Here is a 14823-nt window from a genome sequence, read left to right on the forward strand (position 1 = left end):
TGACTGGAGGAATTTCTTCCACTCCAGCTCTCTCAGCGGGGGTTCTCTCTCTCTCTGTGGTCAGCCCAGGGGAAGGGAGAGGAGGTGGGGTTGGGGGAAGAAACCTCAGTAGGGGTTCAGATGTGTGGGAGCGGGTCAAAAGTGAAGCAGATGTGTCTGTGTGAAAGCATTGGGAACACCAGTAGTAACTCTTGTAACTACCCCCACCCCTTTAAACCCCCACAGTGTTGCTACTAAAGTGCAACAGTGCAAAGAAGAATGGAAATGATTACCATCCATGACACCAGACATGGATCCAGTACTACTGTATGTGGACAAGTTGGGCAACTGAGAATTTTCCCCCCTTCTTTCTCCTCATTCAAACCATAGAATGACATGCAGACAGTGTGACATTACTTAGTGCAATCACAAGACTCCTCAGTGGCTTTAACAATATCAGTTTTTTGACAGGCAGTTGGAACTTTCAACCTTTTCACCTCATGTTGAACATCTCTGATGTGAGCTGCATACAGAGCATTGCATTAAGCTATAGGCCTGGCGATCTGGCCCTGCTATGCACATCTACACGTCCACACAGGCAGATGTGCTGCTCCCTCGGAGGCCTCCTCTCCGCTCCCTCAGCCTCCATAAGTGGAACCGCAGTCATGCGTGATCCTATTAGCGCCTAGTGCTGGGCTTTGGGATGCATCCGAAATGGCACCCTAATCTCTTTACCGTGCACTGGTAAATAAAAAATAGTGAACTATAAAGGGAATATGGTGCCATTTGGGATGCTACCTAGTGCTGGACTAACGCAGCCTGGGTATGGGAGAGAGAAAGAGCGAGGGAGAGACAAGGTCTAAATGGATTGTTAGTATGGATTTCCAGCTCTCCCGGGTCTCTAAGCAGTTGCTTGGGTCTCGCTGGGGGTTATTGGCACATTTGATCTAGTCTAGTGTGTTGTTCTGGGTAATGAAAAGGGTTGTCCCCCTAAAAACATGCAGGAGGACAGGGAGATGTGTAGTAGACACATGTAGACTGATGCTAGGGTCTTCTATTTCTTTGGCTCTTGCACAGACCCAGACTTTCCTACAGTAGATGATTAAAACACAGCACAGTGGATATTCAATACTTTGATTAAATCATTTCCTCAAGATACGAATGAAATCTAGACAAACTACAGAGATCTGGTTTGGAGACGACCATGCATGCGTTCCCAAATGTGCACTATATAGGGAATAGGGTGCCATTTGAGAGACAACCTATGTGAAGAAGGTTGGAGATGAGCCCTGGCTGGGGGATAAGTTTAGTTTGGACACAGTGATTTATGAGTGTTTGTGGCTCACCGTGTGACCAGTTCTGTTTGTCTCTGCAGCTTATAATACACCCCACTCTGAACAGTTAGCTTCAGACTTTGACCGTCTGATTGGAGTAAGGTACCAGAGGGAGTGGCTAAAGCTGTTATAGGGACCACTATGGCATCACATTCCTCTGTTTAGTCCCTAAAGGTGAACAGAGGAGAGAAGGAGTAGAAAGAAGTACACTCTGTACTGTGCACGGCAGAACCTCTAGAGATTCTGAACAAATGTTGCTATTGTTTTCAACATTTTCAAATATACCACTCCAAAACATGCATGCCCTTGGGAACATGTGCTGTTGTCTTCAAGACTGCAAAAAAAAAACTCTCACTGCGTAGAACTGAGGTTCTCCTTTTGGTGTTGAATTTAGCCAGCCTGAGGAAGAATCACCATGAGAACACACACAGCAAGGCATCTTGTTTTGCCTCTAAACAGAGTGACATAAGTATACATTAATGACTGTTCCATACCTCTTACAGTATGAATCATCATGTCTCAAGGTGATGAAATGTATGTAGCTGCCATTTAATGAATGAATGTAGGTGATGTAACTGTCTTAATTACCATGCCCATCATCTGCCCTGAAATCATGATAACACCCCCAATGTCTGTCACACATAGCCTAGCCTCCAGGCGGATCTACAGCTGACGTGATTTAGTGTCCTGCTGTGCTCTGAACTGCAGCCAAACCGCCAGGCAGACATAATTCCGGATCATGCAGTAAATTAGCAGTAGTGAAAGGATCGCGGCTGAATCGGCTCAGAGGTCTCTGCCTCTCCGAACCAATCTCTCTTTCAGCAGTGCTCTCTATGAATCAGGCTCCGACTACAGCAGACTGGGGCTGAGAGTGGTTCAGATTTGGTACACACACTAATAGATAGACATGCATGTATGTATGCACATTGACATTGTACACTTACTGTACACATCATACGTATGATGTATATTTTAGACAAACTGTATATAAACACACTGACCAAAGGGTACGTACTAGGATATATTGTGGCAAAAATCTCCTAGTCTGTTTAGTTCATAACAGGACAGTATTTGAAACATGCAAATAGACCTTAGGATTCCATTGGCCCTAAAGCATTTTTAGCGAACTATGCTTTTGCATATAATTTGTTGTGACTTCAATGTCTCCAAAAAGACCAAATTAGCAGACTTGCCTGTACAGTAGAATTGCTGCAGGCAGCGCATTTTGGTCAAGCTATGAAATGCTTTTAGCAATTCAAAGCCATGCCCTTTTTATATACACTGCTCAAAAAAATAAAGGGAACACTTAAACAACACAATGTAACTCCAAGTCAATCACACTTCTGTGAAATTAAACTGTCCACTTAGGAAGCAACACTGATTGACAATAAATTTCACATGCTGTTGTGCAAATGGAATAGACAACAGGTGGAAATTATAGGCAATTAGCAAGACACCCCCAATAAAGGAGTGGTTCTGCAGGTGGTGACCATAGACCAGTTCTCAGTTCCTATGCTTCCTGGCTGATGTTTTGGTCACTTTTGAATGCTGGCGGTGCTTTCACTCTAGTGGTAGCATGAGACGGAGTCTACAACCCACACAAGTGGCTCAGGTAGTGCAGCTCATCCAGGATGGCACATCAATGCGAGCTGTGGCAAGAAGGTTTGCTGTGTCTGTCAGCGTAGTGTCCAGAGCATGGAGGTGCTACCAGGAGACAGGCCAGTACATCAGGAGACTTGGAGGAGGCCGTAGGAGGGCAACAACCCAGCAGCAGGACCGCTACCTCCGCCTTTGTGCAAGGAGGAGCAGGAGGAGCACTCCAACAGGCCACAAATGTGCATGTGTCTGCTCAAACGGTCAGAAACCGACTCCATGAGGGTGGTATGAGGGCCCGACGTCCACAGGTGGGGGTTGTGCTTACAGCCCAACACCGTGCAGGACGTTTGGCATTTGCCAGAGAACACCAAGATTGGCAAATTCGCCACTGGCGCCCTGTGCTCTTCACAGATTAAAGCAGGTTCACACTGTGCACATGTGACAGTCTGGAGATGCCGTGGAGAACGTTCTGCTGCCTGCAACATCCTCCAGCATGACCGGTTTGGCGGTGGGTCAGTCATGCTGTGGGGTGGCATTTCTTTGGGGGGCCGCACAGCCCTCCATGTGCTCGCCAGAGGTAGCCTGACTGCCATTAGGTACCGAGATGAGATCCTCAGACCCCTTGTGAGACCATATGCTGGTGCGGTTGGCCCTGGGTTCCTCCTAATGCAAGACAATGCTAGACCTCATGTGGCTGGAGTGTGTCAGCAGTTCCTGCAAGAAGAAGGCATTGATGCTATGGACTGGCCCGCCCGTTCCCCAGACCTGAATCCAATTGAGCACATCTGGGACATCATGTCTCGCTCCATCCATTGCACCACAGACTGTTCAGGAGTTGGCAGATGCTTTAGTCCAGGTCTGGGAGGAGATCCCTCAGGAGACCATCCGCCACCTCATCAGGAGCATGCCCAGACGTTGTAGGGAGGTCATACAGGCACGTGGAGGCCACACACACTACTGAGCCTCATTTTGACTTGTTTTAAGGAGATTACATCAATGTTGGATCAGCCTGTAGTGTGGTTTTCCACTTTAATTTTGAGTGTGACTCCAAATCCAGACCTCCATGGGTTGATAAATTTGATTTCCATTGATAATTTGTGTGATTTTTGTTGTCAGCACATTCAACTATGTAAAGAAAAAGTAATTTGATCTAGGATGTGTTATTTTAGTGTTCCCTTTATTTTTTTGAGCAGTGTATTACACTATTAAAAGAACATATACTAGTTTTCAATTTCAGTTTTCCAATGTGCTTTACTGTAAACACCTTAGCTGTCCTCTCTCAGTTCCGTGAGGACACTTCAGGAAGTTGGCATGGGAGCTGTTCCCTGACATTTCCCAGCTAGTGCAGATCCTATTATTCTCTAACTGTCATTGCCTTCTCAAGTCTCCTTATCTGCATCCCAAATGGCACCCATTTCTTATATAGTGCACTACTTCTGGTCAATACTAGCTCACTATATATGGAATAGGTTGCCATTTGGGGCTATGGCCTCTGGTCAAAAGTAGCTCACTATACAGGGCCCTGAAATGAGTGGTACTTTGGAGGGACTTCCAGTCCCACAGTAGAGAGGAGGTCCCCCCCCCCCCCTGTACAGTCCCTACAGGGGGGACCCATACCCTGTAAAACGGCAGTCTCTCGGAGCAGTCTGGGCCTGCCTTCCGTCTGCACGTCAAAACGCTAACTTTGCTCCTGAAGTGAAGTCATTGTTTTCATTAGAAGAGAAACAAAAGGTTTTCGTCAGCCAGACCTGGACTGGAGCAGAACTGGAACTGAACCCAACTGGAGGCTTCCACCACTGAGCCTCATAGACAGACTGCAGACAGGCCTCACTCCTACAGTTTGGCTCTCCCTTTCACTGAAATTACTAGATAACAGTGCTGAAATCATTATGGTACTATGCCTATACCAAATTGTCTGGACTGGTACGGTCCTCGGTGTATTGGCTTGGCAATCTCAAGGTCACTGGTACAATTCTGGCTCAGACTTGCTATCAGACTTTCAAACATCAATGTTTCTATACTTCTCAGAAAAGTGACCTCTCAGACACTCAGTGCTACTCTTCAGGAGCTAGTCATTTCAAGCGACACATCTTCCCTCTGATATGTAAAGTGAGTTTCCTCTTCGTGGTATTCTTGATGTGCTCTCCGTCGAGGACAACACTGAACGTACACACTAAATAGTCCCAGTTTCAAACACACTTTTGCGGTCATAAAGAGTCTGTTTCCGATTTTCTGCGGTCTGTTGTATATTGAGATCAAGACACAATATACAGTCACAACAGTCATTATACATTGAACAAAAATATAAATGCAACATGTAAAGTGTTGGTCCCATGTTTCATGAGCTGAAATAAAAGATCACATACATCCACCTGACAGGTGTGGCATATCAAGAAGCTGATTAAACAGTATGATTATTACACAGCCACACCTTGTGCTGGGGACAATAAAAGGCCACTCTAAAATATGAAGTTTTGTCACACAACACAATGCCACAGATGTCTCAAGTTTTGAGGGAGCGTAGAATTGGCATGCTGACTGCAGGAATGTCTACCAGAGCTTTTGCCAGAGAATTTGTTTATTTCTCTACCATAAGCCGCCTAGAGAATTTGACAGTACGCCCAACGAGCCTCACAACCGCAGACCACGTGTATGGCGTCATGTGGGCAACCGATTTTGCTGATGTCAACATTGAACAGAGAGCCTCCCGAGTGGTGCAGCGGTCTAAGGCACAGCATCGCAGCAATAGAGGCGTCACTACAGATCCGGGTTCGGTCTCCAGTTGTACTTCGTTTCCTCCAACATATTGGTGCGGCTGGCTTCCGGGTTAAGCGAGCAGTGTGTCAAAAAGCAGTGCTGCTTGGCAGGATCGTGTTTCGGAGGACCCGTGGCTCTCGACCGTTACGGGAGTTGCAGCAATGGGACAAGACTGTAACTACCAATTTGGATACCACGAAATTGGGGAGAAAAAGTGATTACAATGTACCACTTTTTTTAAACATTGTGAACAGAGTGCCTTTTTTTTAAGGTATCTGACCAACCGATGCATATCTTTATTCCCAGTCATGTGAAATCCATAGATTAGGGCCATAATGTTTATTTCAATTTATTTCAATTGACTGATTTCCTTATGAACTGTGACTCAGTAAAACCATAGAAATCGTTGCAATTTACATTTTTGTTCAGTATGTAGTAGTGTGTTCCTCCTCCATTTAATGCCTGTGGATGTATGCTTGCTTCACATATTGAACAGACAGAATCATGTACAGCATTGTCTTCATTTGAAGAAGGACCGGCTAAATAAAGTGCCACCCACAGTGCGAGGGTACAACACAGAATAGTACTATATGAGCCTAAAATGACTGATCTAGTTATTCTCTTTCTATGGGGTACAGTAGCAGAGTCTGTGGCAAAAGGTTTTTATCATGTGTGGATTGTTCTGCTCCTCTTACCCCGTGTTGCTCTTATTCATGACACAGCAGGGGCAAAACGCTCCCTGTGAATTTCCTCCTCTGCCAGTTCCTTTTAAAGTTAGCTGTAGTGTGATTCTAGCCTTCAGCTAATTCACTGCAGGGTGACTCTCTGCTGCTGTTTTTATTCAACCTGGCTCATTTTCTAGTCCCTTTTATACTTCAGAGGAACAGCTTGCCTTGTAAATAGATACTGGTACTTCTGCACTTTTGGTGTAGTAATAGTAATAGGCTTACAGCCATTTTCACTATCAACTTTTGGATCAATGGATGTCTGACAAATAATGATTTATCAACAGATGTTATAAACTAGATGGGAAAACAACTAGTAAGATTTATGACGTTCAATTACTTTTCTCTTTCTTTGTTTGATTTTCTCCTTGTTGCTCAGAGGATTTACCAGAGTATAGGTGTCTTTATACTAATGGTACATTTTCCATTCCTCTCCTCTGTCTGTCCAGATGAAGCTGTGGAACAAGTACAAGGTGACCAGTATTCCCTCGCTGGTGTTTGTGGATGCAGCCACAGGGAAGGTGGTGTGTCGGAATGGACTGCTGGTGGTGAGAGATGACCCCAAAGGTAAGTCTCCTCAGTCAGCCTGAGCCTCAGCATCTGAGAAGCTGCACATGTACCGGTACACACAAGCATACAGTTTATTACATGCAAAATGCCTTGCCAGAATTTCATATTGCAACGTTTCTGTGCCACATCTTTCACAGAGCTGGCCATATTTCTCAATTTCTGTACTCTTCTGGTATTGCATGAATATTATAAAGTGCCCCCTTTTACTCCCACATCTGCAGACCTATAATTTCCTGACTTTTAAGTGGGAGATTGCCTGTTAGCAAGAGCAGGCTTGCATTCCTTTCTGGTAGACAGATGAGGATGTCGTTTCATCTCAATATTTTGACATCCTGGTCTTCAGAGCCTTTATTGTACAACATGGGAAAGGCCCATTAGTCAGAGAGGAGGAGAGAGAGTAAGGGAGTGGAGAGAGGTAGAGTATCCAGCACCGTGGCAGTAGAACCCGTGGTGCAGGGGAATGGATTTCACATGAGTCTGCCTAATGAATCCCAGTCTCCCTCCCAGCCCACAGTAGAGTACATACTGTATAATTTCCATGATTTATTAACTACCAACTACAGTAGAAGTGGGTAAAGAAGAGATTCATCTTCTTGCTCCATCCCCCTCTTTCAGAGTTGTTAGAGGGGGTGTGTAGTGTGGTAGCGGTGGCATGAAAAGGGGTGTTTGTTTGTGTTGTGGTGAGGAAGGGAAACAGAGCGGCTACAGGCGGGGTAGTAAGAGTTTTGAGGTGGGCTGGGGGGAGGATTCAGGACCCTCTCTCTTTCAGCATTATGAAAGGGCCTAGCTGTCTTGAGTGGCGGAGCAGAGGAGAAGTTGCCAGGAAGGAGTGCCTTTTTACAGTGTGAATGGGGACAACAATAAAAGGCTGCAGAGGCGGAGGCTGTGGGGATGTCAGCCCTGCCTAATGAAGCCCTACAGAGGAAAGGGACCTTTACAGCCCTGCCGACAGCGCTTTATTTCTGATTACAACTTTTTATTTGGTCATCCCAAATGATTCTCTAGTGCTTGACATTGACAATGAAGACGCCTTGAAAAAGAAACGAGAGAGAGGGAGGGAAAGAGAAGAGGGAAGGCTGGTAGTGCTCCCTGTATGGGAAATGGGAAAAGCATGGCTTTCAATCATCATTAAAACAACATTTTGCATCTGTTGTGCGGTCCCATTTCCAAACGCAGATGTCACAGAGTAGAAAGGAACTTGTGAGTAGGAAACATGCTGGGTTTAGATACAGTACCAGTTAAAAGTTTGGACACAGCTACTCATTCAAGGATTTTTCTTTATTTTTACTATTTTCTACATTGTAGAATAATAGTGAAGACATCAACTATGAAATAATACATGGAATCATGTAGTAAACAAATCAAAATGTATTTTATATTTGAGATTCTTCAAAGTAGCCACGCTTTGCCTTGATGACAGCTTTGCATACAATTGGCATTCTCTCAACCAGCTTCACCTGGAATGCTTTTCCAACGGTCTTGAAGGAGTTCCCACATATCACTCTCCTTCTTGGTCAAATAGCCCTTACACAGCTTGGAGGTGTGTTGGGTCATTGTCCTGTTGAAAAACAAATGATAGTCCCAAACCAGATGGGATGGCGTATCGCTGCAGAATGCTGTGGTAGCCAGGCTGTTTAATTGTACCTTGAATTCTAAATAAATCACTGACATGATATGTATTATTCTACAATGTAGAAAATAGTAAATATAAAGAGAACATGGAATAAGTAGGTGTCCAAACTTTTGACTGGTACTGTATATGTATGACAAATGCTGGTTACAAAATGGCGCCGGGAGATAAGGAAGCCGTGCTTCTAGCCCCAAGGCAAATTTGTGATTTCTTACATTAATTGCCCAGAAAAATAATTCAAATGTGTTTCACTACACCCGCAATAACACATGTATGTGACCAATAAAATTTGATTTGATTTGATGTATTTAATATCTAATAGCTGTTCCAGGGGGGTGGAGAGAGCGAGTGCTCTGGTTTTGAATGGGCAGTTTGTCACACATAGAAAAAACTCTTCTCTGTTCACTAATCAGACCCTTGGCTCTCAATATCCTTTCTCCTCAACACCAAACCCTCCCCCCTCCCTTACCCTCTCTTCCCCTCTGTCCTCCCTCTCAGGCTTGGAGTTCCCCTGGGGGCCCAAGCCCTTTGCGGAGGTGGTGGCCGGCCCTCTGCTCAGGAACAACAGGCAGACGACAGACATCAGCTCCCTGGAGGGCCACTATGTGGGAGTGTACTTCTCAGCACACTGGGTGAGTGGTGGGGGGCCAGGAGGGGCACATATACATACATACACACACACACACACACACACACACACACACACACGGAGTGGGTCAGGGAGGGGCACATAGACACACACACGCACAGGGAGTGGGTCAGGGAGGGGCACATAGAGACACACACACACACACACACACAGGGAGTGGGGCAGGGAGGGGCACATAGACACACACACACACACACACACACACAGGGAGTGGGGCAGGGAGGGGCACATAGACAGACACACACACACACACACACACACACAGGGAGTGGGGCAGGGAGGGGGAGCCTCATTTTCCGTTTCAGGCACCCAGCTGTCCTCTGATATGAGCTTTATCCCTGTTAAAACAGAGAGGCATCCGTGAAAGCCGTGGCAGGGCGCAGTGGGAGAGACCACAGCCTGTAGCCAGGGGATGGACAGAGAAGTTAGGGGACTTCCGTTGTCTGGGACTACAGTAGCTAGTTATTCCACTCCTTGCTGTCATCACCTACTAGTGCCCTTTAAAGTGGGCAGTGGGCTTCAGACCCATTGTTTGTGAGACAAGCCAGTAGCAAGCCATGACACACTCCAACTAGTCCACTTTCCAAACCAATACAAATTGGTACATTTTTATTTGTCACTTCTTTGTAAACAACAGGTGTAGACTAGCAGTAAAATGCTTACTTTTCCAACGATGCAGTTGTTTTTTTAAATCTACAAAAAAATTGAAATATTGACAAACACTGAATAAGAATAACGAGTAAAAATTACATGACTATATACAGGGAGTACCAGTACCATGTCTATGTGCAGGGGTATGAGGTAATTGAGGTAGCTATCGTATAGGTTTGTGCATTATTTTAAGGCTACATTCCCCTGTCTTACCAGTGTAAATCCACCCGCCATTAGGAGATGGTTACAAGCGTGAAATGGCCAGTGGATTACTTTTTTACCAACAACCTGAAGTGATCCTCGGCAGGATAGAGTAGACACAGTTCCTCACTGACTTTACGCTCATCTCTAGCTGTGTGTTTCACTGAGGCTGAGAAAGAAAAGGAGGAAATGGAGATTGATGAGACTGGTCTGGTTTGTTTTATTCAGACACAGCTCTGCCTCCGCTGGCACTCTGATACCACCTTAATGTCTCTCTCTCACACACACACACACACACACACACAGCCGCTGCTCTACTCTACTGCCCCATATCCTGTAAGGGAGAGACAGGGAGGGAATACAACACACACACACTAGACCAGAGACCATTCTCAAAACACTCACTCACAACAACAAATGCCTCCAAGCCAAAGCCATCCTGAGTTCCATCCTGAGTACTTAGGTTCTCACATTTGAATGGGCCAGGAAACAAAAGGAAATGTTAGTCCTGGTTTCTGGTGAAACATTAGTTAAAATAGTTGGTGAACCAGGCGAGGCAATCATTTGGTTTCTCAAATGATTGCCTCGCCTGGTTCACCAACTATTTCTCTGATAGAGTTCAGTGTGTCAAATCGGAGGGCCTGTTGTCCGGGCCTCTGGCAGTCTCTATGGGGGTGCCACAGGGTTCAATTCTTGGACCGACTCTCTTCTCTGTATACATCAATGATGTCGCTCTTGCTGCTGGTGAGTCTCTGATCCACCTCTACGCAGACGACACCATTCTGTATACTTCCGGCCCTTCTTTGGACACTGTGTTAACAACCCTCCAGGCAAGCTTCAATGCCATACAACTCTCCTTCTGTGGCTTCCAATTGCTCTTAAATACAAGTAAAACTAAATGCATGCTCTTCAAGCGATCGCTGCCTGCACCTGCCCGCCCGTCCAACATCACTACTCTGGACGGTTCTGTCTTAGAATATGTGGACAACTACAAATACCTAGGTGTCTGGTTAGACTGTGAACTGTCCTTCCAGACTCGCATAAAACATCTCCAATCCAAAGTTAAATCTAGAATTGGCTTCCTATTTCGCAACAAAGCCTCCTTCACTCATGCTGTCAAACATACCCTTGTAAAACTGACCATCCTTCCGATCCTCGACTTCGGCGATGTCATTTACAAAATGGCCTCCAATACCCTACTCAATAAATTGGATGCAGTCTGTCACAGTGCCATCCGTTTTGTCACCAAAGCCCCATATACTAACCACCGCGACCTGTACACTCGTTGGCTGGCGCTCGCTTCATACTCGTCGCCAAACCCACTGGCTCCAGGTCATCTACAAGACCCTGCTAGGTAAAGCTCCCCCTTATCTCAGCTCCCTGGTCACCATAGCAGCACCCACCTGTAGCACGCGCTCCAGCAGGTATATCTCTCTGGACACCCCCAAAACCAATTCTTACTTTGGCCGCCTCGCCTTCCAGTTCACTGCTGCCAATGACTGGAACGAACTGCAAAAATCTCTGAAATGGGAAACACTTATCCCCCTCACTAGCTTTAAGCACCAGCTGTCAGAGCAGCTCACAGATTACTGCACCTGTACATAGCCCATCTATAATTTAGCCCAAACAACTACCTCTTCCTCTACTGTATTTATTTATTTTGCTCCTTTGCACCCCCATTATTTCCATCTCTACTTTGCACATTCTTCCACTACAAATCTACCATTCCAGTGTTTTTAATTTTTTTAAACTTGCTATATTGTATTTACTTTGCCACCATGGCCTTTCTTTGCCTTTACCTCCCTTATCTCACCTCATTTGCTCACATCGTATATAGACACATTGTTCTACTGTATTACCAGATTATTAGTCAGAAAACACCATGTCATCATTATATACTGTTTTATATAGACTGATCAATTTAGGTAATTCTATAAACTAATGCCATAACTTGTTGAGTGTGTCCGTGTGTGTTGTCCCTGCAGTGCCCTCCATGCCGCAGTCTGACCCGTGTGCTCTTGGAATCATATCGCACTGTGAAGGAATCGGGTCAACATTTTGAGATGGTGTTTGTCAGCGCTGACCGGTATTCCCTTCACACGCGTATACATTCTCTCTCTGTCACGCTCTCTCACGCGCATATATATATATATCTATATATATATCTATATATCACACACACACACACACACACACACACAGAGTCTCATGCTCCTCTGAATTGTTAATTGAATTTACTGAATAAATGGAGTTGACAGTGGAACTGAGTGTTGTTTTGTGTTTGCCCCGCAATGCAGGTCGGAGGAGTCCTTTCAGCAGTACTTCAGTGAGATGCCTTGGTTGGCAGTCCCATACTCAGACGAGGCCCGACGATCACGACTCAACAGACTCTTTGGAATACAAGGTACAACACTGTCTCTGATGTCTCCTCCTGAACTGATATACTGTAGTCCTCCTGGACATGATGCTGAGTGAGTATCAAACACTAGCGGTCTGGCTTAATAATGTGTTGATGTGGAGAAGCGGCCTAATGGCAGCCAGCTCTGCGCTGTGCTGGGTAGGGAACAGTGAACAAATAGCCCTGAAGCTGAAGGAATGTGAGCTGGTAATCAAGTTTACTGTTCTGCTCGCTGAGTAAGGGTCCTCTCTGTCTCTCTGTCTCTCTGTCTCTGTCTCTGTCTCTGTCTCTGTCTCTGTGTGTGTGGAGAGGAGTAGTGTGGTTGTAGACAAAGTGCTGGCTCATTACCTCTTCCCCATTCAAACCCCTGTTATTCACACTGGCCCCCACTCATCACCACACACACCCTTCCTCCCAGCCAAACACACACTGTGCACTCTGTGTCTGATAAGGCTGTTAATACACAGTGATATTCTAATCTGAAAGACTGTGGGAGAGAAAAGGATCGGGCGGAAGTCTGAGAAGAGATGAATGGAGAGAGGGAGGGAACTGGAGAGAGTTCAGAGAGCAGAGGGCAGTCAGAGCCTCAGGGATTAAAAGCTCCTCCATACCACACAGATAAACAGTGAGAGATACAGCCATATGTGGTGAGAGCAACTGAAAAACATGGAAGAACAGGAGGGGAGGTGGCAGAATGAAAATCTACAGTTCATGATTGTTCTCTCCCCCTGTTTCCATATTTCTCTCTTTCTTCCTCTTTCTCCCACCCTGCCTCCCCCTCTCTCTCTCCTCTGTCTTCCTCCCTCCCAGGTATTCCCACCCTTATTCTGCTGGACGCGGAGGGTCACATGATCACGCGACAGGGCCGTGTGGAGGTGCTGAATGACCCAGAGTGTCGGCTCTTCCCCTGGCATCCCCGGCCCGTACTGGAGCTCAGCGAGTCTAACGCTGTGCAGCTCCACGAGGGGCCCTGCCTCGTGCTCTTTGTGGGTGAGTAGATAAGTGGATGAACATTTCAATGTCAGTCCCTACCGTGCACCTCCACGAGAGGCCCTACCTCGTGCTCTTTGTGGGTGACTGGAGGAGCATTCAGTGCTGGTTTCTACCAAACCAATCCTTCAGACTATGTATTCTACATTCTAAATAGCATTGTGCATGTAGTAAAAGTGAACAGATCAGTTGTATGGCCACATGCTATTTTAAGTCTGTGAACATGCAAGAGTAGGGCGGAGCGAAGGAAATGGTTTGTCTGTCTATTTGTTTGTTAGCAGTGCGAGAGATGGATGCCATCCTCTGCTAAGTGGCTTAGGCCAAAGTGGACAGGGCAACCATCAAGCCAGACGAGACAATAAGACCGCAATGTGAGAATGGAGTGACCGGGTGCAAACTGGTGACCTCATGATTTCAGGCCCTGAGATCAGATCCGAAGGGGTCAGCCACAGACCATCTGCTCTCCTCCTTTTGTCTCCTCACTCATCTGCTCATTCACTCACCCCCTCAGACCTCTCCTCCTCCTGTTCTCTGCTCATTTACCTTCTTTCTCTCTTCTTCCTGTCCTCTCTCTAGTCTTCTAGTCTTCATGCCTTCACGCCAAGTTCTCTCCTCTTCTTCTCTCACACGTTCTCTCAACCTTTCCTCTTTTGACTCTTTTCATACTTTTGACACCTGTGTTTCTCTCTTGTTTAGATACGGAGGAGGAGGGAGAGCTGGAGCCGGCGAAGGAGCTGATCCAGCCAATCGCAGAGAAGATCATGGCTAAGTACAAAGCCAAGGAGGAGGAGACACCACTGCTCTTCTTTGTGGCTGGAGAGGTAAGATAATGGACACACACACACACAAACACCTCCAGCTGACCTAGATGAGAATATTCACATGTGATGAAATCTGTCTTATTTTGGCATTTTAATTGTTTTGCATTCCTGTCTTGTGTACTGTACATCTCCTCTACTGTGGGTGTCTGTTTGCTTGTTGCTATGCTCTGGCATGATGTTCCATCTGCTTTAGTTATCACATATCATAATCCTCTGGTGGAGAACATGCCACTACTCCCCAACTGACATAAGCTACAGTATAATGTCAGAGGGGCCGTTTCTGAGGGATGAAACCCCCTTTCACTTTTATGTGAGGCACACCACAAGGCCCATGGCCCAGAATTTAGCTGGCCGTGTGTCTGATGGCTGTTCTCCCTCGATCTTTCCGCCCACCCACTTGCAAGCCCTCAGTGCAGGAGGGAACATGGAGTTTTCTTAACTCTTGTTATCTCTTGTTTTTCCTTCTCATCCTTTCAAGAGCTTGTGGAGTTCGCAGCAGGGACAGCCGTAATTACCAGATTA

At 46.0% G+C, this 14823-nt stretch overlaps 1 protein-coding gene across 1 annotated transcript in view; it reads left to right on the forward strand.

Annotated features, from left to right (window-relative positions):
- LOC109909125 (nucleoredoxin) overlaps nucleotides 1–14823 on the forward strand; it is a 58049-nt gene that overhangs the window by 37772 nt on the left and 5454 nt on the right. Inside the window, exons 2-7 of the mRNA XM_020508068.2 lie at nucleotides 6841–6958; nucleotides 9090–9223; nucleotides 12078–12178; nucleotides 12390–12496; nucleotides 13301–13480; nucleotides 14177–14301. Coding sequence (XP_020363657.2) covers nucleotides 6841–6958; nucleotides 9090–9223; nucleotides 12078–12178; nucleotides 12390–12496; nucleotides 13301–13480; nucleotides 14177–14301 — 765 coding nt within the window. The remainder of the gene's footprint in view (nucleotides 1–6840; nucleotides 6959–9089; nucleotides 9224–12077; nucleotides 12179–12389; nucleotides 12497–13300; nucleotides 13481–14176; nucleotides 14302–14823) is intronic.

The sequence above is a fragment of the Oncorhynchus kisutch genome, linkage group LG18 (genome assembly GCF_002021735.2).
Source record: "Oncorhynchus kisutch isolate 150728-3 linkage group LG18, Okis_V2, whole genome shotgun sequence".
Lineage (NCBI taxonomy): Eukaryota > Metazoa > Chordata > Actinopteri > Salmoniformes > Salmonidae > Oncorhynchus > Oncorhynchus kisutch.